Source organism: Lates calcarifer, linkage group LG11, assembly GCF_001640805.2.
Source record: "Lates calcarifer isolate ASB-BC8 linkage group LG11, TLL_Latcal_v3, whole genome shotgun sequence".
In the NCBI taxonomy this organism is placed as follows: domain Eukaryota; kingdom Metazoa; phylum Chordata; class Actinopteri; family Centropomidae; genus Lates; species Lates calcarifer.
The window spans coordinates 2,851,118-2,878,927 of NC_066843.1; the positions used below are offsets into that span (position 1 = coordinate 2,851,118).

General features: G+C 41.0%; 2 protein-coding genes across 4 annotated transcripts; one reads left to right on the plus strand and one right to left on the minus strand.

Annotated features, from left to right (window-relative positions):
- Positions 1–450: 450 nt before the first annotated feature.
- LOC108880595 (branched-chain-amino-acid aminotransferase, cytosolic) lies at positions 451–18,207 on the minus strand. Of its 3 annotated transcripts, XM_051074054.1 has the most exons (19): positions 18,151–18,207; positions 16,787–16,925; positions 16,660–16,698; positions 16,375–16,472; positions 15,610–15,676; positions 15,440–15,531; positions 14,581–14,685; positions 14,437–14,504; positions 13,390–13,486; positions 10,207–10,299; positions 9,664–9,843; positions 8,726–8,836; positions 7,828–7,947; positions 7,530–7,693; positions 4,610–4,752; positions 4,222–4,307; positions 3,281–3,421; positions 3,115–3,189; positions 451–2,680 (listed from the first exon to the last, which is right to left on the minus strand). In XM_051074054.1, exons 1-19 carry the CDS (start codon positions 18,190–18,192, stop codon positions 2,639–2,641), a joined length of 1,902 nt encoding a protein of 633 aa, XP_050930011.1. In that variant the 5' UTR covers positions 18,193–18,207; the 3' UTR covers positions 451–2,638. The 3 variants fall into 3 exon arrangements, with proteins under 3 accessions (XP_050930011.1, XP_018527684.1, XP_018527686.1); XM_018672168.2 differs by lacking the exons at positions 13,390–13,486; positions 14,437–14,504; positions 14,581–14,685; ... (4 more) ...; positions 16,787–16,925; positions 18,151–18,207 and adding an exon at positions 11,769–12,460 and having other exon boundaries at positions 9,664–9,865; positions 10,228–10,299; XM_018672170.2 differs by lacking the exons at positions 13,390–13,486; positions 14,437–14,504; positions 14,581–14,685; ... (4 more) ...; positions 16,787–16,925; positions 18,151–18,207 and adding an exon at positions 11,769–12,460.
- Positions 18,208–18,543: 336 nt separating this feature from the next.
- kcna7 (potassium voltage-gated channel, shaker-related subfamily, member 7) lies at positions 18,544–26,614 on the plus strand. Its single transcript, XM_018672167.2, has 4 exons — positions 18,544–18,692; positions 18,972–18,998; positions 19,530–20,269; positions 23,065–26,614. Exons 3-4 carry the CDS (start codon positions 19,571–19,573, stop codon positions 24,001–24,003), a joined length of 1,638 nt encoding a protein of 545 aa, XP_018527683.1. The 5' UTR covers positions 18,544–18,692; positions 18,972–18,998; positions 19,530–19,570; the 3' UTR covers positions 24,004–26,614.
- Positions 26,615–27,810: the final 1,196 nt, after the last annotated feature.

Below are 27,810 nucleotides of genomic sequence, written 5' to 3' on the forward strand. Positions count from 1 at the left end.
AGTATAGTAAGGCATTAAAAATAGTCACAAAAAATGTCATAGTATAGCAAGACCGTCAAAAACGGTCAGAAAACATAATAATATGGCAAGTTGTCAAAAATGACCAAAAGATGTCTTAATACAGCAAGTTGTCAAAAACGGTCAAAAAATGTCATAGTATAATAAGGTGTCAAAAATATGAAAAAAATGTCATAGTATAATAAGGTGTCAAAAATGGTCAATAACATCATAATATAGCAAGGTGTTACCCTTACACCATAGTAGATTATGAAGTTTTCTGAAAGTTTTTAATGCCTTTTTTGATATTTTTGTTAAGGTTACTCTTAAAAGTAGGGTTAGGGTTACACTTAGGGTCACTTAGTACTTAGTGTGGCCCCCTAACCCTAACCCAAACCCACACCTGATGTAATCTGTACTAGAGTATGTGATCACACAAAAAAGAGACTCATGTAACTCGTGTAAGAGGTTTAATGTAAAAACATAACACCCAAGTAACAGCACATTAAAAAAAAAACTAAACTGACATTTTTTTAAAGTATCCAGCTAAATCCCCTAGTGCACAAACTGGAAAAACAAAACAGCAGCTGACAGCAACAAGCTAACAGACCAAGGTCAGGCACTTAGACAGAAGAGAGAGGGACAGGTGTACAGTTTGTGTGTAAAAATAAAAATACATTCAAAGAGAGGAAAACCAGCAAAGGAAGGACATGAAGCCCAGAATACAGCAAAAACACTGGTAACACAGCCAAGTACTTTGGAAGACAGTCGACCTAATTTCACATCAAGACGAGGGGAAAAAAATAATTTAAAAACCTCTAAAATAACAAACACAATCTATTTGTTACTATACATTGTTTTCATAATGATTACACAGTAACTAGTGCAGGAGTAACTGCCAGCATCTAACAGTCCTTCTTTTTTACAGCGTTGTCCTACCGTTTGTGCACACTAGAAGTTCACTTCGACCTCCCCTCTTTTAATCTCAATCTTTAGTTTTTGTGCAGTCGTATTCATAACAAACAAAACATAAAAACTGTTTGTGTTCCCTCTCTAAAAAGCTGAGTCACACTCAGATACGTAACCTTACATTTAACCAAGGTCAGTGCAAACTCTGGTGTCAAAGTGACATGGCCCCATGAAAACTACGGCAATACTCTCTCAGATCATTACGTACACAACAGTAACAAAGTCCTATGATGTGTTTACAGGTAATCACGTTCCAATTTCAACTACTCACATGTAACAGTTAATAAGTTTTCAGAAAAAAACACCACAGGTTTGTTGCAAGTAGTACAGGTAACCGTTGATATAAGTATTTTCTGTTATGAAATACATTTTAATGCACTTGTTGATGAGAAACAGTACTATTAAAAATGTTAAAAGATAACGTATTTATGGATCTGGGCCTCATTTTCCCATGTTTTTTTTAGATGTAAATGATTGATTTTGACAAAAATCTGTGGAATTGGTGCAGCGTTGGTTAAGAACAGTGTGCTAGGAACTATGAACAGCTGCTGCAATGTAATCTAATCTGATGGGCAAACGTCCACTCAAGTGGTTGTTTCTAGTCTCAGATTGTTATTGTAAGTGTTTGCCAACATTATGGATATGATTCCTACAAAAATAGTCCTTTTGATTAAAGAGTAAGATCCTCTTTGTTTAACCAGAAACATCATTATATATCAGTACCAGACTCCACTGACAAAAACAGGAATTTTACAGAAGAGAACACAGGAGTTGTTGAACTTCTGCTGCCTCAATCGGTTAGTTTCTCTCTTAAATTGTGTGACTTTAGTGGCGTAGGATGTATTCAGATCCGTCACATAAGTAAAAGTACCACACAGTTACACAAACAAACTAAACAAATCAAGGCAGCGTTAATCCAACAACTTCCATGTTCTGCTCGGTAAAAATCTTGTTTTTGTCAATGGAGTCTGGTAGTGTATATAGTGACGTTTCTAAAAGAATCTTACTCTTTAATTAAAAAAAAGTCTTTTTCAGCAGGAATTATATCCATAATTTTGTCAGATACTTATAATAACAATCTGAACCTGTTAGTGGTGAAAACAAGCACTTTAATGGACATATTTTGGATTACATTACAGCAACTATTCGCAGTTGTCAGGTACACCGTTCTTGATCAATACTGCACTGATTCCAGAGATTTTTGTCCTTATCAAACTCAGTAACATGGGAAAATAAGGCCCGGATTCAAAAGTACCAGAGTTACCCTTTAAGTCCTATATAGCTACAGTTTGTGCCTATTTTGTTTAAAATTGTTACAGTTTGATCATCAATTTGCTTGCGTTTGTTTTTTTTTTTCCTTCCAATGACAGCTGCAACCTCCAGGTTAGGGGTCTCGTCAAGTCAAAACATTGCATAATGTTGTTAATATTGCTTTCCAAAGCAAGCTGTTACATTCAACCACCAATCGTATTCCTATGCAAGTCCACACAGAAAGGGACATCTGTAAAAGTTACCTGAGAAGACCGACAGAGAGAGGCGTCTGTCTCCTCAGGTTGGTAAATAAGCAGGAGTGCATTAGTGGGTTGAGAGGAAGGGAAGGGAAGAAGGGGAGGGTTGTCCCATCTGGAATGGGACTAGCTGTTGATACAACTGGCATGTGCAAAATGGCCGTTTAAACGACGAGTGGTGCCCAATCACTTGGTTTGCGTCCATACTGGGTGAGGCAAGAGAGCAAGAGCGACAAGGAAAGAGAGAGGAAAGAGAAATAAATTTTAAAAAGCAGAAAATGTTACTGTAAGCTGCACTGTGAGAAGATATAAAATTAATAATCAGCTGCAATATAAAGTTAATCGGGAGCTATTTTGATAGTTGAACAATCATTTCAGTCATTTATTAAACAAAAATGTAAAAATGATCTAGTTTCTGTTTCTCTGAGCTGTAAGATCCCAGTTAAAAAACCCTGGAGTTATCCTTTAATCTTGAAATTAATTGCAAAATGTTTTATCGCTATCTGAAGACAGATTTTATTTCAAAACATCATGAATAAAAATCTCAGTGCTGCCAACATGTAAAGCTCGCTTTAACATGTTGTGTGCATGGATGCTGAGCACGTAGCATTAGCAATAGCATTAGCATTAGCGCACTTACCTGAATATCAGTAAGCTCTTTGTAGAACCTCTTTGCCAGATCTGGACCATTCGCCATAGTCGGGATCTGGTAAGTCTGAGAGAAAACAAGAGGGTCATTCTGTGTCAAATCAGAACCAGGTCTGAACAAGGACATGAACTTGAAATCAAAGACCTGAGCTTCCTACCTTTCCTTTGTAGAGGAGGCTGCCGACAGGACAGACCACGCAGGCCGTCCCTGCTCCGAACACCTCCATGATCCTCCCAGCGTCCAAGGCGCTGAGCAGCTCCTTCATCCCCATCGTACGCTCCGTCACCTTGAACTCACCCTGGAAACACAGAAAACAACGGACATCAGGATGGGATGGAAGTTTTACGGAGTGTTTTTGAATATTTTTTTTGCTTGTGACCCTTTAAAATAAAGAAGTATCTGTGAGTCTGTGTGTTGTTAATTAATATTTTTTTATTTAAGGCATTAAGATGTCAAATTAACAAAGAATTGACAAGAAAAATGCAAAGGTGAGACGATAAACTTCTTAAAAACCACACGGTTGAACATAAATATCAGTCAGCAGAGGGAGCTGATGGGTCAGTTAACTAACACACATAAGCTTGTTTTTCCTACTTCATTTTAACCTGGGCCTTATGACATCAGTAAAGGATAAGATACCTACAGAGACAGACCTTTTTATTTAAGAGTAAAATCATTTTTGTTCAACCAGAAACGTCACTACACCAGACTCCATTGACAAAAACAGGAATTTTACCAAGCAGAACAACAGAGCTGCTGGAACACCACTGCCTCAATCAGTTTGCTTGTTTGTGTTATTGTGTATTCTTTTACTCATGTAAAGTATCTGAATATTTCTTCTAACACTGAAAGTCACACAATAACACAAACAAACTAACAGATGGAGGCAGTGGTGTTCCAGCAGCTCCTGTGTTCTGCTTGATAAAATGTTTTTGTCAATGGAGTCTGGTAGTGATTAGTATGCACCGATTCCAAAGATTTTTTGTACCTATCTTATTTACAGCTACACTGAAATTTCAGGGAGCGCAGTTAGTACATGTGGGAAAGATTCAGCTTCAGTTTCAGTTGAATTCTATCAAAACAGACAATTCGTCTTACCCAGGTTCTGGCGAGGTCCAGCAGAGACTGTCTGGTGACTCCTGGGAGAATGATGCCATCCAAAGGAGGAGTCACTAACTCTCTCTCTGCAGACACACACACAATCACAATCAATAAAATGTTATGTTTAAATATGCAAATGAGGCACTGTCTAATTGAATATGTGCTAATTTGTTTAAATTTTTCTTTTTATCGCTTCATAAATTAGAAAATACTGTTAACAACCATAAAAAAATTAATTTTCGTCACGTTATTAGGAATAAAATATGAGAAAATAGACATAGAAATAGAAGATATTTGTTGTAATGGAACTCCGAAAACAATATTCTTTGCCTATAAATGTCTTCAGTCACAGAAAATGTCCACAAAAACTGTTTCAGAGTCTGACCTCCTTTGTTGTTGGTCCAGTAGATAAAGAGGTTCATGGTGCCGACCTCGGTGATCTCCTCCTGCTCCCCGTAGAGCCACAGGACCTGCTGACAGCCTCGCTTCACCGCCTCGTTCTGCACACTTATCGTCGGGCCGTAGTTACTGGAAATAAGGATGACGGCTGGTTAAAATAAACTCAGCACACATAGACACAGTCATATCAACAGAAAGCAGGCTTTGGTGTTTGCTTAAGTTTCTCCTGTGCTCTACATGTACTTGCTGAATGTTTACGTTTCTTTATTTGGGTCAAAGCATAAAATGTTTTACACAAAATATCAGGAGAATTTAGCGATGTACCGAGCTACAGAGACGCTGTAAATTAACAGAGGTGGAGGTGTATTTCTTGTTATTTATGACACCAAACCAACGCCCAAAGATGAGTGTTTGAGCTGATAAGGAAGGAACCTGTGAATAAATGTCACTTGATTATTGCTGCGCATACTTGAACACATAAAACACAGTGTTATGTTTTCAGTGAATTGTCCAACTCTTGCCAAGAAGTGAGATATATCCAGCTCCACCATGACTTCTGGGAAAGAAAATACATCCTTGTGACTGCAGGGCTTACAATGAACAATGAACAATGTAAGTCACAGTTAAGACTAAAATGATGAGTCACTCTGTCAAACCAGAAACATCACAATATATCGCTACCAGAGTCCATTGACAAAAACAGCTATTTTACCAAGCTGAACACATAGAATACCACTGCTTCCATCTGTTAGTTTAGTTTGTGTTATTGTATGACTTTCAGTGTTAGAGGAAGTGTTCAGATTCATTACGGAGGTAGAAGAACCATATAATAACAGAAACAAGCAAACAAATGGAGGTAGCGGTATACCAGTAGCTCCTGTGTCCTGGAGGGTAAAATTCCTGTTTTTGTCTATGGAGTCTGGTAGTGATCGATAGGCACTGATGCCGAAGATTTTTGTCCCTTTCAATAATTTACAGAGATGGAGGGACTTGTTTTGGTGGGACACTTACGCTCAGATTTTCGGAAGAACGGTAACGGACCGGAAGTGGACAGGAGGAGAACGCCACCCCCTGGAAATACGTTAGCGTTTCAGCACTCCCGGTTCCCTCATCCCACAGTCAATAGCTTTTTATTTAGATGTCTGAAATACGGTCTGTGGTTTTAACACAAACTCAAGACATTATCACGTTTTATTCTACGACACAAAACACGTCAGAAAATACACCACTCATGATTTTAAGCTCTAACGTCTCTGAAAAATGGCGGTTGCTAACGAGCGTCGACGTCATGACGCCGAACCGATCTACTCACCAGTCCACCTTTACAGCCTCGTTGTGTTTCTACTCACTAACTTTTTAAGAAGAAAGGCTTTTGTAGAAGAGCTCAGAGCTAAAAATAAATGACAGGTTGGAAGCTTAGTGGTGGTGACGTCGTAATCATGCGATCGTGGTGTCGTTCCTTTATAGCCTAGCATTAGCTTTTTGCTTCTGGACGATTGTATTTAGACTTTAAAAATCATAACAGTGGTGTTCATCTGTGAACAGAACGTTTAAGTAACATAAACTTTTATTTGTCAAAGAGCTTATTTTCTGCAATAATCCAAAACCCACTGACTTTTCCCATTGGCTTTTGAGGAGGAAACCAGGGTGATGCTAACTTCCGGGTTAGCCTAAAAAACCTGACATCAAGAGTCACACTTTAAAACATTACTATATCACAGATACTGGTGCTGAATAAAGCAAATGTATCTTAAAGGAGCTAAAAAAAACTCTTTATACTGAACTAATGTTTGAAACTAAAAGCCAGGACTCCAAAACTGGTTGTTTTCAACATACACGTAAAAGCACATTATACAAACAGGCCAGCCGTCCTGCAATCCTGTGACTGCTGCTGCTGCTGCTAAATCAGGCGTGATAGCTGAAGTGTATCCTTGCCGTTTGATGGGTGGAGAGCAGATTTTATTGGCTTAGTCGAGTCGAGTGGGTGTTATGTAATCGCACACTGGAGCAGAGCAGGTGGTAGAGTCATGTGGAGGCAGGCCTGTGATTACAGGCTGTGTGGAATGAGTGGAGATTAAGGAGCACCAGTGGTAGTTGCAGAGCAAAAACTGGAGGGATCTGCACTTTAATAACCTTGTCTGTTGAATAAAGATTTTATTTCAAGTAGGAGAAAGAGTGTCTTCCTGTTGTGAGATAGATTTTGCACGTCTAACCTCATTCCATTTTGGATCTTTATCACAAGGTGAAACACAGCTCGGCAGACATTTTGACAATCACAGGTGTAACATCATAAGAGATGGCTCTGTTCCACAAATCAACCTATGTTTGACAAGTCCAACCAGTCCTAAACATCTCAACATTAATACCTTGTGCTTTTCCTGTTATGACAAGACAAAACTTATGTCTTGAAAAAGCTCTATTGTTCCCTTCTCTGTTTTTTTGGCACAGATTTGACCCTGCTTCAGTGACGGACCATTTCAGGCTTCTTAAAGGATAACTCCAGTCAAAGTTTTGCCATGGACACGCTCGGATTGTTATTTTAAGTCTTTGACAGCATTATGGATAGGATTCTTACAGAGATACACCTTTTAATTAAAGAGTAAGATCCATCGCTAAATTTCAATACCAGACTCCATTGACAAAAACACTAATTTTATGGAGCAGAGCGCGGGAGCTGCTGGAATAGCCCTGCCTTGGCCAGTTAGTGTTACTAGGGGACATTCAGAGATGGAAGATGTGTTCACATCCTTTACATAAGTAAAAATACCACACAATAACACAAACAAACTAATACATCGAGGCAACGGCTCCTGTGTTCTGCTCGGTAAAATTCCTGTTTTTGTCAATGGAGTCTGGTAGTGACATATAGCACTGAACTCAAAAGAATGAAAAGACATTGAACTCACCCTCCCATCTTGTAAGCCCCGACGCCTCCTCTCCAAGCTCTGACGAACGACGGGTCTGCCAGCAGAGAGACTGGGTTGAAGGACCCCGTGGCGAAGTAGGGTCCCACGGGGCCGACGATGACGAAGATCATAGCCTTTCCTGCCCGAGACACGCCGAGAGACGGCTGGAGGAAGAAGCAGGAAGTCAGTCAGTCGTCTTAAAGACTTTTCAATACCACACAAAGTGAATTTAATACAGTTCTTCTCAAACCAGTCAAAGAGTGGCGCTCTGTTTTCGTTCACTGGTGCTAAAGCTCACCTCAGTTCCTATAAAGGTGGGTCTGATGTAGAGGCTGGCGTCCTGGGAGTAGGGGACCCACTCCTGGTCGACCTCCACCAGCTTCCTGATGCACTCCAGCAGCTCGCCTTTATCAAACAACTACGAAGAAAGAAAAAGACGAGGACGTTCACCAGCGACTCTTTACTTACGGGGTTTAGAAATGAGTTGTTGAATATACGGTTGAATACACTCTCACAAAAACAAATCATAGACTTATATATGTTGATTACTGTATAAACCCTCTTGAAACCCTTAAATATTAAAGTTCCTACAGTATTTTTGCAATTTAGGATTATTCAAACATATTCTGTCCACTGATTAATCGATTAATTGACTGATCGACGTGGTTCTAGTTTACATAAACCATAATAACGGTGGTGGGCTGTTTGCATGAGAATCAATCATTTACAACAAATCTTTATTCATTAATAAGTGAGGAATATTTGATGTTTTTCCTGCAGTGACAGGACTCAGAGCTTATGTAGTGATTTAATATTTTCCACTGTGTCCTGCCTCCATGATGAAGTATTAACTCTGTAGTGAGACTGTTGCCAAGCTGTTATGTAACAGCTTCGCAACGTCGGTCTGTACTGAAACCTAGCCCGACTCCACGAGCTGAGAGAAGCAGAGGAATTTAAGACAGCAGCAGGACGACGAGGAGCTGTGTCGGTCTGAAACGTGTCAGCATGAAACAGTCCAGTATGACTTCTACAAGTTTATTTATGCAGCTCTAGAGTCGAGGATTTAGAGTCTCAGTCCTGTTTTAGAGGCTTTTTTCAGAAGGAAACTAACTGTCAGAGAAACTGGTCGTTTGTAACGACATCAAATCAACACAGCATGCACCGTTTTAGGGAGGAGTTGAGGTAGAAAAACTCACGGGGAGGCAGCTTCTGTCGGCGCTCCGATGCATCCTCTCCATGTTCAGCATGGGTCTGAACAGGCGGATGTGGTTGTCGACGCCACGGAAAGCCTTCATGCCTTCAAACAACTGGAGAGAAAACATAGAAACACAGCAGTATTTTTTACTTTTTTCTGGACAGGAGACGCTGCAATAATACATAGAGCCAGTGATGATAAATGATGGTAATAGGTAAAATGATTTGCCAAGTGACAAGACTGATAAGCAGGAGCTATTTTGATAGTTGAATTATCATTTTGGTCATTTATTGAACAAAAATAGTGAAAATCTGTCTAAATTCTGTAGTTTTAGTTTCTCTAATGTGAGCTTCTGCTGGTTTTATCTGTTTAATAGAACTGTAAACTGAATGTCTTTGGAATATCGAAAAGATAATTAGCAGATTAAATGACAAAGAAAATAATTATTTAGATCACTAAACGTTAACTGTGGTGTTTTTGAACCGTTTTCCCATGTTTTAGTGTGTGAATGATTGATAGGAACAAAAATCTTTGGAGGAGATTGTTTCTATAAGAGACAGTTTTTTATTGAAGAGTAAGATCATTTTTGTTTGACCAGAAACGTCGCTGTATATCAGTACCAGACTCCATTGACAAAAACAGGAATTTTACAGAGCAGAACACAGGAGCTGTGGCCTCGATCTGTTAGTTTGTTTGTGTTATTGTGTGGTATTTTTTACTCATGTAAAAGATCTGAACACTTCTTCCACTGCTGAAAATCACACAGTGACACATAAACTGACAAATCAAGGCAGCGGTATTCCTTCAGCTCCTGTGTTCTGCTTGGTAAAATTAGCCGTTTTTCTCAATGGAGTCTGGTAGTGATATATAGCTATGTTTCTGGTGAAAGAAACCAACAGTAAAATGAATAAAACAACAACAAAAGCTCTCCTCTCTCACCTCTATGGAGTAGTGCAGGGCTGAGCAGGCAGGGTGCAGCGACAGGTTCTGGAAAGGTTTGATCTGAGGCGCCTCCCAGCCGTCCTTCTCCGACCAGTTGATGGTCAACATGTGGTCGGAGAACTGTTTGCCAAACACCAGGGAGGAGGGGTCGGGCTTCGGCTTGCATGCTGCGTTGCGCTTCGATGCTGATGTCTGCGGCCTGAGATGGAGACAGGGAGGCGAGCGAGGGAAAAAGAAGTAGACGGGACGAGAGCAGAGCAGGCGACGAGTACAGTGATTGTTTTTTTAAAAAGTCATTATTATTGACAGAGCATGCTTTAAAAGAACAATTAGTGGTGTGTTACACAGATTCTGGTCAATTAGACACAATTAATCAAGTTCAATTAAACTGAATTAACAGGCAGAGGGTGACAGAAAGACAGAGGGGAAACAAAACTTTAAATTCTAGACAAGTTGTCCAAGTAAAAAAACTTCCTTCTTTGCATAATAATCTATAAAGCAGGCAGGTACAGTCAGACTTCACCTGGTGAGAAAGAAAACGTTAATGATTTCCCTCATTACCTTAAAGGAGCTGGCAAACCGCAGCGAGCTAATGGAAAAGGGGAGAGCCTGAACGAGCCGTGCATGGAGTGCCTGCAAAACAAACACAACAAAACAGCTCAGTCACTGTGGAAGTCAGCAACACTCAGATTATTAGGTACACCTGGCAAAAAGTAATGAAGCTGTAGAACATCTGCAGCCCTGGGAATACACAAGGACACCATGTCTGACATTGCGTGTTGTGTTTTGTGGGTGTGTGTGACTCTGCACCAATCATCTCCTCTACAGTTCACACCGTATGTAGCTAGTGACACATGCTTGGGAGGAGACGGTCGGTGCCAAAGGCTCTACTGTAAATAGAAGCAGGGACACACACACACTCCTATTAACTCCTACAACTAGTTGCACAGAAGCTCTGTGTTGCATGTTGTTGAATGGATGATGCAAGTTCTGCCTTTATTGCGACCGCTAATGTGTGCAAATATATTTATATTTTGCTGTAACGTCCGTGACACGCACGTGTAACATGATGCATCAACTTTTTTACCCAGTTTTTGTTCAGTTTGAGCCACAGCTTGGAGAGAAATTACAAATGAATTAGCAAATGCTAGCATCAACACCAGCTAGCATCTGAGCTAGCCGGCAACGCAAGTGAGTTAGCTAATTTGATTTTTACAAAATACACAGAATGGCCATAACATTGTAACATCAAACACTTGACATGTCCTAAACATATGTATCTTAATCCCTCGTGAAGGATGGACGCTAACCTCTACCTCGCACCAGACTCCATAAATAAATCTGACAATTTAACGAACAATTTCTTATGATGTAGCTTACACATCGACACATACATAAAATCATGTCTGTTTCAGTTTAAGTGTAATATGTTATTCAATTCGGCATACTACTACTCTACTAAAAGATCTTAATCCCCCATGAGAAGGTAGATGCTGCCTTCAAGCCTCGCACCAGACCATTAACAAATCCGACAAATTTAAGGAACACTTACTTATTACGTATCTTACACAACACATTAACCAACTCATGACTGTTTCAGTGTAAGTAGGATGTGTTATTTAATCCGACATACAGCTGATTTACCAAAGCATGTATTAAAAACTGAAACTCTAAATTGTTTGTCTACCAACGACTACCAACACCGCGTTAAGTTAGGTTACTTAAAATTTTAATTTCATTGATAAAAGCCGTAATTTATTTGACTGGGGATCAGCCGAATTTTGTATCAGAACTTGGGAGATTTCTAGAAGACCTGGAGTCATTTTTTCCGAGAGGTAAATTCTGGCTGATAAGCAATAAAAACTTAGTTTTCACTTTTCTGAACGAAGGTTTGGTTTATTGCCCTTCGCATGCCGCATTGTTTTTCACCCGTCGGTGCTGGGGGGACAGACCCATCAGTCCGTGTAAACCAGCCGAGTTTATCTCTCCCTCTCTCGGTCATTATCAGGAGTCTTATCGCGCATTTAAAGTGAATCATTTACCAAAGAGAGTCTGTGTAAACAGATAATAAACAGCACACAAACATCGGTCAATGAACTCACCGTCCGCAGAGCTGCCATCTCCGCTACGTAACGAAGACAAACCAGGTTAATGCGTTCGTGCGGAAACAAAAACTCGCCTCAAAGTCAACTTGAGTTCCGCTTTGAAATACGACACGGCGGCGAAGTCAGAAACCTCCCACACATAAAAATGTCTTTCAGGGAAATAATCCTTAACCAGAAACCTTGGCCTACAGCAGCTAATCTATATTTTAAACCGCTTATTACTATTTTATATATTTTATTTTTATTTTAACGGACAAATAATTTAACGCCACCTCGACTGTTCTGTATAAAGACACAAAAATGTAACAGGGGAAAATTACTTTAATAAAATCTACTTAACTGGTTCTATCAACTCATTCAGAAAGTCATGAGAGGCGTGACAGAAGCGGGACATATCATTGGTGGACACCAGCAGACACAGGAGGGGAGGTTACTCGAGGTCAAACAGGGGGATGCTGATTGGTGGGTCAGCGGGGAGGGGACCAGGTCCTGTTACAGTTTGGCCTGGATGCCAAAATTTTATGCTTACTAGCCAAACCCAGCTCTGAATGAATGAAATTACACTTTAATTAACTGAACTGTATTAAAACAATGTAGGATTCATCTTAGTAATGTTACCTGCACATTTAAACACGAGTAAAATCTGCTTTAAACAACATTAATCAGCTGTTCCACACCCATGAGGAGGACTGAGGTCAGGACGGGATCTGGCTCTTGAATCCGTAGTTGAGTTCGGCCCCTCCGCTGAGCAGCAGGTCGATCCCGGTGCAGAAGGTGGCGTCGGCGGCGAGGTACAGGGCGGCCAGTCCGCACTCGGCCTCCGTCCCCATACGACCCATCAGCTGTTTGAGAGGGAAACATGTGATTTTCACATTCCTGTGTGGTGCACGTTTGTGGTTTCACTGCTCCTTAAAGCTTTTTTTCCCTACACCAAACTCCATGCAAAAAAATGCAGATTTACAGAAGGGAAACCCACAAACTTCCTCATGCCTCGTAGGCGTAATATTTAGTTTCTCATCCTCTTATTATCACTTCTTGCACAACTGGAAATACAAGAGGAAAGAAACTGTTAAAATAATAAGCCATTGTTCTTTTCCTCCTCTAGTTACACTGAAATAAATTACTAGAAAATGTCAATGCACTTCAAGAACTAAGACATATTTAAACGTGCAATGATTTTAAATGGGATACCAATGCAAAAGTTGCATATAATTGTTATTTTATCGCACAATCATGTCAGTTATTCGACATCTTTCCGCTATGAATAATGAAGTGCAAGCTGAGACTCTAGTAGAAGTAGAGGAGACCAGGAGGGGATGAAAAACAAAGCTCCAGTTTGCAGAAACTCCTTCAAGAGTCAGTGTTAACACCCTGCTGAAGAGACAAAGGTGTTCACATTTACAACCCAATAGAGACACAACAGTGCGACTGCATTAACACAACAAAGATGGAGTCGCTTCAGGCTGAAACACAGAGTCTTTACTGGTTCCAGTTTTAGCAGAAATGAATGGTTTCAGTGGGTGTGGGTGAGAAGAAAACATCAGGGTTGTGATGTGGAAATGACGTCTTCCATCTTCTCTGTTGTTCTGCTCCCGTGTTCCCTGTAATTAAAACTCACCTGAGCGTTTTCTCCTGCTTTAATGGCGGCAGCGGCGTCTGGAGTCTGTCCCGCTAATTCCTCCCACAGAGGCGTCATCACGTTACCCGGAGAGATGCTGCAACACAACACACGTCCGACACGTTATTAGAAAATAATGAGCAAGAGTCAGTCCAGAGAATGATGGGTGATCTCTAAAGTCTTGGTTTTACTCTTTATTTTTGTAGTAATTCTACTCTTCTGATGTTGTAAACAGCTGTAAATCTTCTCAGTATTATTTTCCTGCTGTAGACTTGTGTTGAAATGATTAATGATCAAATTATTATGATGCTTTAAACAATAATTTTTATAAAAATTAATGGTTACAGCAAAAAAAGTGAAGATAATACTTGTTTTTCTCAGTTTTACATCAGTTTTTGTACATTTTGTTGCACAACTTTGTGCTTTATTATTCAAAGTAACTGAGTAAATTTACTCAAGTGCTGTATAATTTTGATATACTTGTATTTTCCTTGAATATTTCCGTTATATGCTGCTTTATACTTGCACTCCTCTACATTTCAGGGGAAACTATCGTATCTTACTCCACCACAAAGAAGCTAAATTATCCAAAAAGTCACAAAAATTGCTGCAAACTCAAGCAGCAGAACTTTGTTTTTCTTCTTACCTCTTCCATTAATCAGCTCACGACCCCTCAGATTTATCTTGTGACCCCTGAAAGGGCCCCGACCCCAGGGTTGGAAACTGCAGCACTAAGCTAACATTAAAACCAGCTCCACCAACAGAAAAACAATGCTCACACTCTGATGCACTGATCTAATGATGTTGTTTAAAACAAAATATAAGTCACAGAAACTTTTTAACACGCTGAAAATACTTAATTACTTTTTTACTTTTACTTTAATAGGATTTTGAGGATCTCTTTTCTTTGTAATGGAGTATTTTTACATTATTGTTTGATACCTTTACGTCACTAAATATAAGTAAAATAAATAATTAGATTGATTAATTATCACTATGACTGAAACGTTTTGATCACGTGATGATGGTGAAATCACTTAAACTCACCAGTTCACTCTCACGTTGAAGCGACTCTCGTCCACAGCCATTGCCTTTGTCATGGAGATTATCGCCCCCTGGTAGAGAACAGACGCCATTACAGTCTCTCTCTCCGCTCTCGCACAGCTGACGCAGCGTGATGAGGTCACTCACCTTGGTGGCGACGTACGGCGCAGCGTCCCTCTGCCCGATGGTTCCCACCAGACTGGAGACGTTTATGATGTTACCCTGCCGCTGCCGCAGGTGCGGCAACGCAAACTGCAGAGAGAGTGAGACCTCCTGTCAGATCAAAGATCCTATATTCTGTACATACAGGTGAGTCTGAGGAGGCGAAACAAGGACGGAACAACTTTAATTAATAAGAAACTGAAGACTGATGAACTGTGGAGTCTTCAGGTCATTAAAAAAAACTTTAGATCAGAATTTCTGCAAAAATCAAACTTAAAACGTTTGAAAATGGCATTAAAATGAAATTTAACACCAGTTTCATGGTCACACCAACCAAGTGCATGGATTTATATCACATTTCTGTCCCTCCTCTCTTCCTGTACATAACAAAAACTCCACTGATTAACATTATTTAAGGACCACAGGTGAATTTTAAATAAAATATTGGAGATTTTCCAGCAAGTTTTTGCTAAAAATCAAATAGAAAACATTTAATAAGAAGCATTAGTACATATGAAAGGCTAGAAAACATATTTAAGAGCTTTGTAAATGAAGTTTAAGACTTCTTGAGTCTTTATGAGGAACTAAATTCAGTGTCTTTAAGACTTTTAGAAGACCTGCACACCCTGATCTAACCCTGATAACAGGACTCAGGCTCGATTAATTGATCTTTTCGTGTCTTAATTTCACAGTCTATTTAAAGCAAATATTAAAAATTAACTAATTTAATATTGGACAGTTGAACTTTGAGCTTGAATTTGATGTGAGTTTTTTTAAATTGATTCAGATAAGATATTAGATAAATAAGTTTTCCATGTGCACACACACACAGAGAAAACATTACTTTAGAGGCCAGGAAGTAGCTGACGAGGTTCAGATTGAGCAGGTCTCTGAACTCCTCGGCTGTGGTGTCGTCGGTGGGTTTATGAGGCGGATCTGAGGAGACAGATTTAAGAAATAAAGCGTCGTCCTTCTCTGTTCAAAGAGGGAGAGAAAACAAAGAGTGAGACTCACGCCAGCCTGCGTTGTTGACCAGACAGTCGATGTGTCCGTGACGCTCCACGGTGACGGAGATCAACCTCTGCACACACAAACACACCAGAGGAACCAGTTAGTGACAAAAGAGCTGCAGCAGAAACCAGTTTACTCCCAGAAGAGCAAACACACGGAGCCGAGTGGAGCTCAGTTCTGCTGCATCGAGAGCTGGTGCTTTTATTTTGAAGGATTACAGTTTATAATAATCAGATTTAGGTCGTTAAAGTGTTTCACAAAGAGATAAAACAAATGAAATCAATTAAAATTCACACTGAAGTGACTTTTTAAAAAGAAAAATAATGTTAATTGTTGGTTTTGCTGTTATATATAAAGATTTTTATTCATTATCACTGTCTTACTTTAGTTTTTCATCTTAATTCCTCTAATTTTTGTCATTTAAATCTTTCCTCTTCTTGTGTTGTTATATTATTTCTCTATTTCTTAATTTGTGAAAAACTTTGAGCTGCATTTCCTGTAAACCTTTATATTTTCACTCATATTGAACAGTCTCTAATAGCAGTTTTTATTTTGTTATCGTGTTATATTTGTATTTGTGAGAAAATAACCTGATGTCAAACACAAATGTTGACATTTTGATGAGGAAAAGCCCCTTTAAATGTGAATTAAAGTAAATATTTTTCATCTTTAATTGTCAAATAACTCATGTTCTCTGATGTCTTGAGGTGAAGTCAGGTGATGATAATCTGAGTTACAGGTCCTGTGATCAGACAGTAAAAACTCTACCTTGATGTCTTCCTCTTTGGAGATGTCACATGAGACAAAAGTGCATGACCCCGGCCCTGCTTTGTTTAACTCCGCCTCCAGAGCCTCACCTGCTGCACCTGAAATACATCAAATCAAGGTGAATTCAGACATTAAAGTCAGATTTTTAGGTTTAAATCGTCTCCGGTGCTCAGATGCATCAATTAAAAGTCACATCAATCAAACTCACGCGATGTTTAGTTGCATTTTCTGAATGAAAACTGACTTAAATGCGAAATAAAGATGAATAAAATCAATAACACTCACCTCCTCTTGCACAAAACACCACTTTAGCGCCGTTCTCCACTGAAAACGAAAGATGCAGAGGAGTTAATGCGCCACTTCCTGCTCTGATCACACACAAACACACAGCGCAGACGTTAAACCACCGTACCGAACACTTTAACGATCCCTCTGCCGATGCCTTTGGATCCTCCGGTGACAACAGCCACTTTGTTGTGGTAGCGCAGAGACATTGTTGGTGCCTGGATCGTAAAACGCCGCAGAGCTGCGCCGCTGTCAAACAGCGATACCTGCCACACAGGAACAGCAGGAACAGATAATAAAAATATTATTATGATTATTATTTTTGTTAAATTTGCTTTAATGTGTCGCAGCAGGTTTAAATCTCCTTCCAATCTCTCACCCACTTTCTCAAATCACGTCCGTTTGTCAAGTTTGTGTGAAGTTCAAAGTTCCTCAAAAAATCATGGGGTTTGCTCTGCTGCCTTCAGGTGCTTTCGGGAAAATTGGAAATCAAATAACTTCATTAATAACTCCGGGATTTTTGAAACTGGGTCTTAGTTCCGCATGTTTTCGGGTGTAAATGGTTGATAGGGGCAAAAATCTTTAGAATAAGAAAAATTCACGTTAAAGTACGTCCACTAAAGTTTTTTGTTTTTGCCACTGACAGGCTCAGATTGTTATAATAAGAGACTGACAACATTATAGTCAGGATTCCTACAGAGACAGAGCTTTTTCTTAAAGAGTCAGATCCTTTTTGTTTAACCAGAAACATCTCTATAAATCAATACCAGACTCCATTGACAAAAACAGGAATTTTACCGAGCAGAACACAGGAGCCGCTGGAATACAGCTGCAGTTTTTTTGTGTTGTCGTGTGGTGCTTTCACTCATGTAGATGATCTGAATACTTCTTCCACTGCTGAAAGTCACAGAACAACACAAACAAACTAACAGATGGTGGCAGGAAGTATTCCAGCAGCTCCTGTGTTCTGCTCGGTAAAATTCCTGATTTTGTCAATGGAGTCTGGTCCCTTAAATTTCAACAGTGCTTTGTTTTTTCTAGGCTTGTTTTATGTTTTTTAAATATAAAACCCTCATCTGTTAAGGAACCAGTGACTGTGTTTGACAAGTAAATGTTGCAGAGGAAGCAGAAAATGGAAAAGTCAGAAAGAGGAATTTACTTGGGAGTACTTGAATGCAACATTTGCGAAGGTGTCTGCTAATGGGAATTGTAGTTTTTCTGCACAGAGCTGCTCAGAGATGCTTGAGTTAAGACTTCATGATGTGTCTAAAATAACCACAGATGTCCAGATTTATATTTAATATTAAATGAAGAGCGGTCTGACGAGGTCAAGTTTCGGAACAAGTTTTATTTGCTCCGTTTTAAATTAGTGGACAAATTCAGCCAAAAACCACAGTCAGATTTATGTCCTAATTCAAAATAGATGATGACAGCAGAGCTGTAAAACAGTCAGAGGCGACGTGGAGACAGAAACCGAGGGAAAATACTCACCATATGTCTGTGGCCTGTTCGAGGTCGTGTGCACACATGCATGCAAACATGGGTGGTGTGTTTAAGGAAGAGTGTGTGTGTGTGAGGGGGGGTTTCAGAGGTTGACATTTTCAGTCAGGAAAGGGCTGTTGGGGGCAGAGGAGTGCAGGAGGAGGAGGAGAGGGGTCAAAGATTAAATTTCGGCCCCGACAGCATTCCCCCCGGAGCGTGAGAGAGAGCAAAGTGAAGACAGTGAGTGACCTACAAACAAGCTTAACTATCTTAACTTCACCCCGGGGCTGCAGTTTAACACCGTAACAGCTCCTGGAGGCTGCCCCCACCTCCTCCTCCGCCTCCTGCTGCTCCTGAACGTGACACATGAAGGTGGGAGAGAGGAGGAGGAGGGGTTGTGCCGTCTGAACCCTCATGATGAAGAGGAGAAAACTGCCTCAGACGGAGTAAAGGATCGGCCCCGGCAGGGACCTGCAGGTGGAGGTGCAGCAGGAGAACCATGGTCGCTCTGTGGAGGGTGTGATCAGCTGGAGGCAGCAGCTCTGGCTCGGGTGAGAGGAGGAGGAGGAGGAGGAGGAGGCTGGTCTGGTTCGGACTGCATGTGTGCATAGAAAGCATAATAAAAAAATGAGATTTCCAGTAAAATGCATGAAGAGTTTGCTGAAAAATCTACAAAAAGATGCAAAAATTAAGGAAATCTTCCAACTAATTCAGCTTTTTTCTAACAGTTCCCTTTGTGTTTTTTATTATTTCCTCATGTCTCATGTTAATTTCTACATAATTCAATCTACATAAGTTCATAAAATGTCTTTCTCTTCGTTCTTTGCCAGGCTGAACTCACAGAGGAAAAACAAGAGGTGAGGATTTGATTTTCACGCTCAGTTTGAAGCTGAAACCAAACAACAACAATCCTCCTTTCGTGAAGATTATTATGGTCAAATGTTTTAGACACAAGTTAATTCAACTGTATGATCATTCTGGAGGATGTAGTGTGCGATGCTGTTGGTGTTTCCGTTATTTAAACCCATCTTTATTAATGTAAATAAGGTGGACAAAATAACAGAAACAGGACAGAGTTTAATTTACACCTTTCTGAATCAGTTTCAACAAAAAATAAACATTATAACCTTCATGAAGGGAGGATTTACTGCAGGGCTGTACCTAATAAACTGGAAACTGAGTGTAATATAATAGATAGTAATGATATCTTATTGGGAAGCTGTGTAACTGATGAACTAATGTGTAATCTTACTCAAATATTTGATTTTTATGCACAGAAACTGTGATTTTTAACACTGTTTTCTTACTTTTTAACGTCAGTTTGTTCATGTTTCTCCTCGCTGTTTCTTCTTTTTAACGCCAGATTAACCTTGATTTGTTTTCTTCAGAGCAAAGAGGCGAGAAAAGTAAGAAAATCAAAGACTGAAAGATGGATAATCAAGACAAGGGAGGAGGTACAGAAGGAGGAGGAGGAGGGAAGGCAGAGGGACTGAAGGCCGAGGAGGTCGGTGATGAAGACAAGAAGACCAAAGACAAACACAACAAGCTGGAGAAGGAGAACGGCGTGAAGGAGCGGAGCAGGGAGGTCCGGAGGGAGAACCGTCGCTTCCAGTGGAGGAGTGGCTGGGCTCTGACCGAGCGCCTCGCCATCAACGTGTCGGGGATGCGTTACGAGACCCAGCTCCGCACCCTGGCCCAGTTCCCGGACTCCCTGCTGGGCGACCCCGAGCGCCGCCTCCGCTACTTCGACCCCCTGAGAAACGAGCTCTTCCTGGACAGGAGCCGCGTCTGCTTCGACGCCATCCTGTACTTCTACCAGTCGGGCGGGAGGCTGCGGAGGCCCGCCAACGTCCCCCTGGACATTTTCCTGGAGGAGCTGCGCTTCTACGAACTCGGGGAGGAGATCATCGACCGCTTCAAGGAGGACGAGGGCTTCCCCAAGGAGGAGGAGAGGCCTTTACCCGCCAACGACTTGCAGCGGCGCCTCTGGATGCTGTTCGAGTACCCGGAGTCGTCCAGCGGAGCCCGGATCATCGCCATCATCAGCGTCATGGTCATTGTCATCTCCATCCTCATCTTCTGCCTGGAGACTCTGCCTGAGTTCAGGCAGGAGAAGGAGCTGCGGGAGGTGAGGAGGGTGATGACACATTCAAGAGCCACTCGTGATCTGATAGGGGAGAAACAAAGAGGCTGCAGTTGGAAGATGGAGTCAAGACAAGCAGATGAGTGACAGGCTGACAGGGCGCAAAGAGAAGAGAGGTTAACACTGACAGGAAGTGATGAGGTGAACATAGAGGCACAACAGGTGCTGACAGGCGTCACCTTGGCAGAACACAAACCAGATCTTGAGGTCTTTATCTTGAAACCTGACAAAGTTCAGAGTAAAGAGAAGCAGAAGGAGAGGAGAAGGCGAGGGCGAGGTTTCCCCGAGATTATTTTGGACTTGTCGTTAAATCCGATCCACTCAGATTGAGGGGAAGGAATGAAGGAGATGAGGAGAGCAGGGGAAAAAAAACACAAGAGAGGGCAGGAGAGGCATTTAGACGGAGTGGATACTTCAAAAGTTACTGAGAAGAGAGATATCGAGTCGAGGGAGTTAATGGTAGAGAGAGGCGAAAGAAACGAGATGAGCTTGTCTCACGTTACCCCTTAGAGATCTAAAGGTCTATATATAGAGGAAGGACAACACTGAGAGCACATCAACACATAAACGAAACGTCTGTATTAATAAACTCTGTGACTCATAGGCGACGCACTGAAAACGGCTTGGAAAAGAGGCTGGAAGATCAGCTTTTCTGATGACCGCCGCGAAAATGAAATTAGCCTCGGTGTGCTCTCCGGTCGCCTGGAGACGAGGAGGATTCTGGGGGTGGGGGGGTTCAGGTTGGCGTTGGATTTACGTTCCCTATCAGCACCGCGGCTGCTCCGTTACTCCCATACATAGATACATAACGATCACAGCATCTGACGCTTTTGGACGCTGCACAAACAAACCTAAACCTACATGCACAGACGTCCCCACACAATCACTCACCTGAGCAGACGGTGGAAATCGAACAAACTAAATCTGGTTTCTTAGCTCCTGAAGCTAACAATGCTAACACTCTACTTTCAGTCCCCCATTTAGCACCTTTAATCTCTACAGACACATGTCATAAATGCTTTAGAACTCACTATAATTTGGTTGTAAGCAGATACAAGTGTTTATTAAAGTATTTTTAAACACTCATAACTCCTCCTGTGGGCACCTGTAAGTGAGGCTGCTGTAAACAGTGTAGTAAAACACATTAGAAGTTTTACATTGTCCTGATTTCCGTTATTAAATGCTAAATATGGGGACTTAAAGTGTTACAAGTTATGGACTAAAAGCAAGTTCATCCAAATTACAAAAATGATTATTTTCTCACTGAACTCGTTTACCTCGATTTAGTTCTGCAGATATGATTTCTGCTTGTGTCCTAAATTATTAGAAAAACATCTGAAACACAGAGATATTACTCCTGATAATCCACTGCCAGCAGTTCCCCATTGGAAATACTGTCTTTTTCAAGTATTTCTAGGCATTTTTCTGGTCTTTACTAGAGATTTGGGCGATGGGGAGATGGCAGGAGAGAGATGGGAAGTGGCTTTTATCCAGACTTTTATCCAAGTCTGTCTTAAAACCAAGCTCCCAAGCCAATATGTGCAGTATATAACAAGAACAAAACTGGTCTTTGTCACTGTCCTGTCCCAGAGGTGATCCACTCCTAAGGCGACTGAAATATAAGCGATGGGAGGACAAAATTCAAAGTCCTCTTTCTGCACAAAAATCCACTCTAAGACAAAACAAATGGGTATTTGCCACTTGTTCCTGTTCCTCCACTGCAGATCAGCAAGGAAACACTGCTGGGGGAACAAAAACAGAGAATTCCACACTATTAAAGCTGAAACTTGAAGATTCCTGTTTGATTTGACTGACTCAGTCCACTGTATCATCATGTTCGCTGTAGCTGAGCTTGCATCTTTTCACAAAACGAGGACTGGGACTTTAAAAATCACATTAGGAAAGTTTCTCTTCACAGCCAGAAGAAACAGGTGAAGCAATTACAGCGTCCAGAAACTGGTGCCATGTAGAAAAGGTTTAACCTTTAACCTCTAGGTAACCAGGGCACTGCAGAAATCTCAAAACACCAGCAAAGAAAATGAAATTATCTGCCTTTTTTTGGACCTTTTAAGATGAATTTTGTTGGATTTGCAAGCAGTTTGTGCTGCGTATGAAGAAGACATGAGGCAGCTGGACAGAGAGGCAACATAAAAACATATAAATACACAGAGTCAGGGACAATATGTGCTGCATCAAACGCTCACAGTAACTCTATCTAACTTGTTAAAAGACACTAACGCCCAATCATCTAAAACCTGCACCTACTTCCCAGAAAAAAACAAGCAGCCGGGTTAAAGTGTCAAATGCTTGGGTCGTGCCGGTGTCTGGGTGTGTAACGCAAACCCCCGGAGTCACATGGACGTAATGTTTTTTGTGCGTTTAAATATAGAGAAACTGATTTATATGAAAGTTCGTGAGGGAAAAATAAAGCCGTCGGAGGTGGAGGGAGTGAAAATGGAGAGGAGAGGAAAGTTAGCACAGTATCACTGATGACAGATGTGATACTCCAAATGTGCTGAGGACAAACTTTCATAATAATTGCTTCTTCTCACTTATCCTCTGTCCTCCTGCTGTTTACTCCATCCCTGTTTTCTCTCTGTTTATACTCGTCTCCATGGTGCTATTTACTACTTCCCCACCGTCCCCCTTTATTCTCATATTTCCCCGTCCAGCTCATGTTTTATAAACAGCACATGACAGAATATAAAGTGTCTGTTCAGCTCATCTGCTTAGATTTTTTCGCAACTGTAACCCCTTCTCCTTCGTGCTTTGTTTTGCAGCAATACACCACCATACCTCACCCCACCATAGCCAACGAAACCATCTTGATCCCGCCCGGCTTCACGCCCTTCCAGGACCCCTTCTTCATCGTGGAGACGATCTGCATCTGCTGGTTCTCGTTCGAGCTCATCATGCGCTTCATCTGCGCCCCGAGCAAGCCGCACTTCTTCAAGGACGTCATGAACACCATCGACTTCTTCGCCATCATTCCCTACTTCGTCACGCTCGGCACGGAGCTGGCTAAGGACAAGGGCGCGCAGCCCTCCGTGTCCCTGGCCCTCATCAGGGTCATCAGGCTGGTGAGGGTCTTCAGGATCTTCAAGCTCTCCCGTCACTCCAAGGGTCTCCAGATCCTGGGCCAGACGTTGAAGGCCAGCCTCCGAGAGCTCGCCCTGCTCATCTTCTTCCTCTTCATTGGCGTCATAATCTTCTCCAGCGCCGTCTACTTCGCCGAGGTGGACAGCCCCGACACGGCGTTCACCAGCATCCCCGAGGCCTTCTGGTGGGCGGTGGTGTCCATGACGACGGTGGGCTACGGGGACATGTACCCGGAGACGGTCGGGGGTAAGCTGGTGGGCTCCATGTGCGCCATCGCCGGCGTGCTCACCATCTCTCTGCCGGTGCCCGTCATCGTGTCCAACTTCAGCTACTTCTACCACCGAGAGATGGAGTGCGAGGACACGACGGAGTACCACCACGTCGCCACGTCGCTCTGGGAGACGGACAAAGAGGACGACAACGAGGAGGAGGAGGAGGATGAGGACGGACCGGACGAGGGGAACGAGGGCATGGGAGATCACGCTCCTCTGTACGGGCAGCAAACCATCTGTCCTCAGCTCAACGGGACTCTTCTGGCCGGACTCTGCGCTGGACAGGCGACTGGAGATAAGACGGGAATAAACTTCTACCTCAGAGAACCTCTGGTCACTCAGGTCTGACTGAGCGGTTTCACACTGACATTCAACCAGCACCTTGTCGAGGGAAAGGACAGAGCCAAGATGGCCGCCGGGGGAGAAAACACACATGTAGACAAAGACTTGGACTGACACAAAGCTCCTGTTTCTGCTTCTGATGCGATCATGGTTTTTACATTTGAGGCTTTTGCATGATTTTATTTGACACACGGATACACAGTAAACATCTGTCTTCTCTCAATAGGTAAATAAAACCAGATCTATGGAAGAAAACCCTGCAGGTTGTTTAACAAACTGTAAAGGCCTGCTCCTCTAAGAAACCTCTATGCAGCTGGAATTAAAAAATATTCACTCAGCTGCACAGTAAAGTAGATTTTTACTGTCTCAAGTTGTTTAGGCACAGAAATATTATAAACAGAAGTGAAATACTGTTCCTTCTTGCTCATTTTGATCAGTGTAAGAAAATAAGATCAATATAGACAAACAATAAATGATGATTTCCATTTATCTAATAATTTCCTAGAAAGTTTCCCAGAATTGACAATTGAAAATTGGAATTTCCCCAAAGGAAAACCTTGATTTAAACCCCTGCAAATATTCAGTCATTATAGATTTAATATTGCAAACTTTATTCCCTATATATTTCCTCTTTCCTATAATTGGCACCAAACAAATAAATGCAGTTGTTTCAAGCAAACGTCCTTGAAAGTATCAGGAAATCATTCAAAAATTAAAATTAAATAAAGCTTTACATGCCTCGGGCTGTGTCATGTGGAGGTGTCACTATCTTTGTTTAGCGAAATAAATGAGAAAAGCAGGTTAAAAATCTGATTTACTGTGCAGCAGGTGGGATATGTTTCATTCCAGGTGGATAAAGAAATATTTGAGGAATCTGGGAAAGTCAGAAAAGTGTTGTTTAGATCCATCTATCAACGTAGCAAAAGTCTCAAATGTAAAAATGATGGTTGCATGAGAGGTATGTCTCTGTTGTTGCAATGTGGCAGTGAAGATATTTATCTGCCCCTGCACACACAGTACAGTAGCTAAATGTGCAGTACAGTGGGTGCTGCAGGTGTTGATGCCCTGTACTTGTCAGAGTTATGGCAGAAATGCGGCGCGGTAATCCTCCGCTGACGAGGATAACAAAGAGATCGCTCATCGGGCGGCGGAGGCGGTGTAGACAGAGTTCATGTAGTTGGTCCAGAGCCAGTTTGTGTGTTACACAGTTACACGGTGTAATGGATACAGGCCTGGAGAGGCGTAGAGAGAAAGCTGATCTCAGGTCAGTAAAGCTGTAGGGCCTCCGAGTGACATTTCTGTCCCAGTGGTGAAGCCAAAACTGTGAGTCTGATGATCTGAGGCTCAACTAATCAGCTCTGGAAGATAAAACTACTCACAGTCACAAAATGTGGATAAATACACAAACTTCCAGCATCAGAGGGACTCTCAATCAAAACAATGACAAAAGATGGAGATGATAGGAAGCGGATTCCTTCAGTCACTCGGGAGGTTTTTACCAGGAGCCGAATAAAGCAGTTTCACATTAAAAATCGTCTGAGCTGCCACTAACGTTTGCTCAACTTGTTTCTCTGATAACTTCTGATCCAGATGTTCAGGAGGTTTTTATTAGAAGCCGAATTATCAACAGAGGTCTCCTCTTCTTCAAAATGAACAGGTCAGGTGATTAAAACCAGTAAAAATACAAAACAAAGCAGCTTCATGTTAAAAATCAGTGTTTTTCTAATGATGTTTGGAGGACACAGGACGACTCGGAGGGACTGGGTTTGTTCAGCTTGTTCCTCTGATAATTTGAGGTCCAGATGTTCAGGAGGTTTTAATTAGAAGCCGAATCATCCACAGAGATCTGATCCTCTACAAAACAAACAGATCTGATGAAAAACACTGAATAAAGTCGTTTCATATTAAAAATCTGTGTTTCTCTAATGACATTCGGCGGCCACAGGACGTCTCGGAGGGGCTGCGAGAACGTTTGCTCAGCTTGTTTCTCTGATAACTTCAGATCCAGACGTCTAATGACTAAAATCCTTTATCAGGTTAAAATATCTGACCAAAATCTAACAAATGAATCATAAAAATGAGGCTTAAACCAAATAAAACGGACCGTTACTTTTATTAAATAAAAATTATTAAATGTATATATATATATAAAACATCTGTGTAGTCATTTTTAGACAGAAGAAAAATGACATATGAAACCTTTCAGACCTTTGTGGAGGTCAGAGCATGATGATGGAAACAGTGTTTTTATCCACATTTTGCCAAAACTGTGAGTGTTTGGAGGATTCAGAAAACTTGGATTAGATAATAATAATAATGATGATACTACATTTTATTTATAAAGTATCAAAGACACAACAAAAGGAGAAGTGGATTACGCTGCAGGAGAGGAATCCAGTGTTTTTGAATTCAAGATCAGTGTGAAGGAGGTGAATGTTTAATTCTCATAAAAATTTTTTTGTTTGGAGAAAGTAAAAGTGAAATAAAAGATTCTTTTCTAAGTTGTTTTGATTGTGTGGATGTGGTGTGACCTGCATATATTCTTAGGACAAACGTGGTCGTGTATATGTATATTTATGTCTCACTTTATTTAATAAAGATCATATTTTATCAGTCATGTCATGGATTTGTGAATTCCTTCCACATGACGCTGTGTGCAGTGACTCTGGGAGAATGTTTGCTCAAATCTAAACAACTTTTTAAAAGCATCACCAGGCGTGGATACAGTATTATTAGAGGCTGAATCTGTTAAATCTGATTTTACAGTGAGAAAAGCTTTAAAAACTCACAGACACGAGTGAGTAGAGATTGTGTAACACGCCGTGTGTCCTGTATGTGATGAGTGATCCGGCCTCTAGATGTCAGACTGTGTTTTTAAAACACAAACCGGGACATGTGTGTCACACTCCTGCTGCCAAGTGGGTTTAATTTACAGGAGTATGAAATAAAAGACTGCAGAGTACCCGAACGCAGCATCCTCTCATCTTGAAATGATCATTGTTCATTTATTCCATATGATCCAGATGATTTATGTTATTTTCATTCCACAATGTCCAGAAAAAAAAGAGAGAATGTTTTAGTTTCTGGGTCAGGGATAAAAAATACTGATATTACTCATGGATTTCTGAATGGGTTACACATGGCCTGGCTGGTAGCAGATGAAACTTTGATGCCGAGCCAATACCACATGTTAAATAACTGTGCTGTGCTTTTCTATGTGTGGTAGATTTAACTCTAAATAATGATCAAAAATTAAGTTATTCCTCCAAGAAATGTGATTACTTTCTTTCTCTGAAGTCAGCTTTTATTGGTTATACATCGATAATATGATTTAAAGGTGAAATAATTGATCTATTTATTGATTAGTTAATCAAGAGAGCATTTATTTTGATGATTAATATTTTACTTTTTTCCCACCTGAAGCAGAAATGTCAAAAAATTTGAGCTTTTCTCTTTGTTTCAAATTGAGTATCTTTGAGTTCTGGGTCACTGTTTTCAGATATTTAATCGAACAAAAGATAAATTAAGACTACAACTGTCAGATTAATCATATCAACACTATATTATTCGATTTTTCAGAGGCTTGAAATTGACGTTAAATTGACGTCTTACACTTGCTGATACAGAACAATATATAAAATTTACATTTACAGATATTTGTGCACTAAAATGAGGAAGGAAAATATAAAATAAACTTCCTGAAGAGCAATATTTGTGTGTTTTTGTGATCTAGTTGTTGCTGAGGATAAATTTCGTTTTGTATTTTATTGCCTCTCTTGTTGTTTGACGAGGTCCAAGTGAAGAACCCTCATT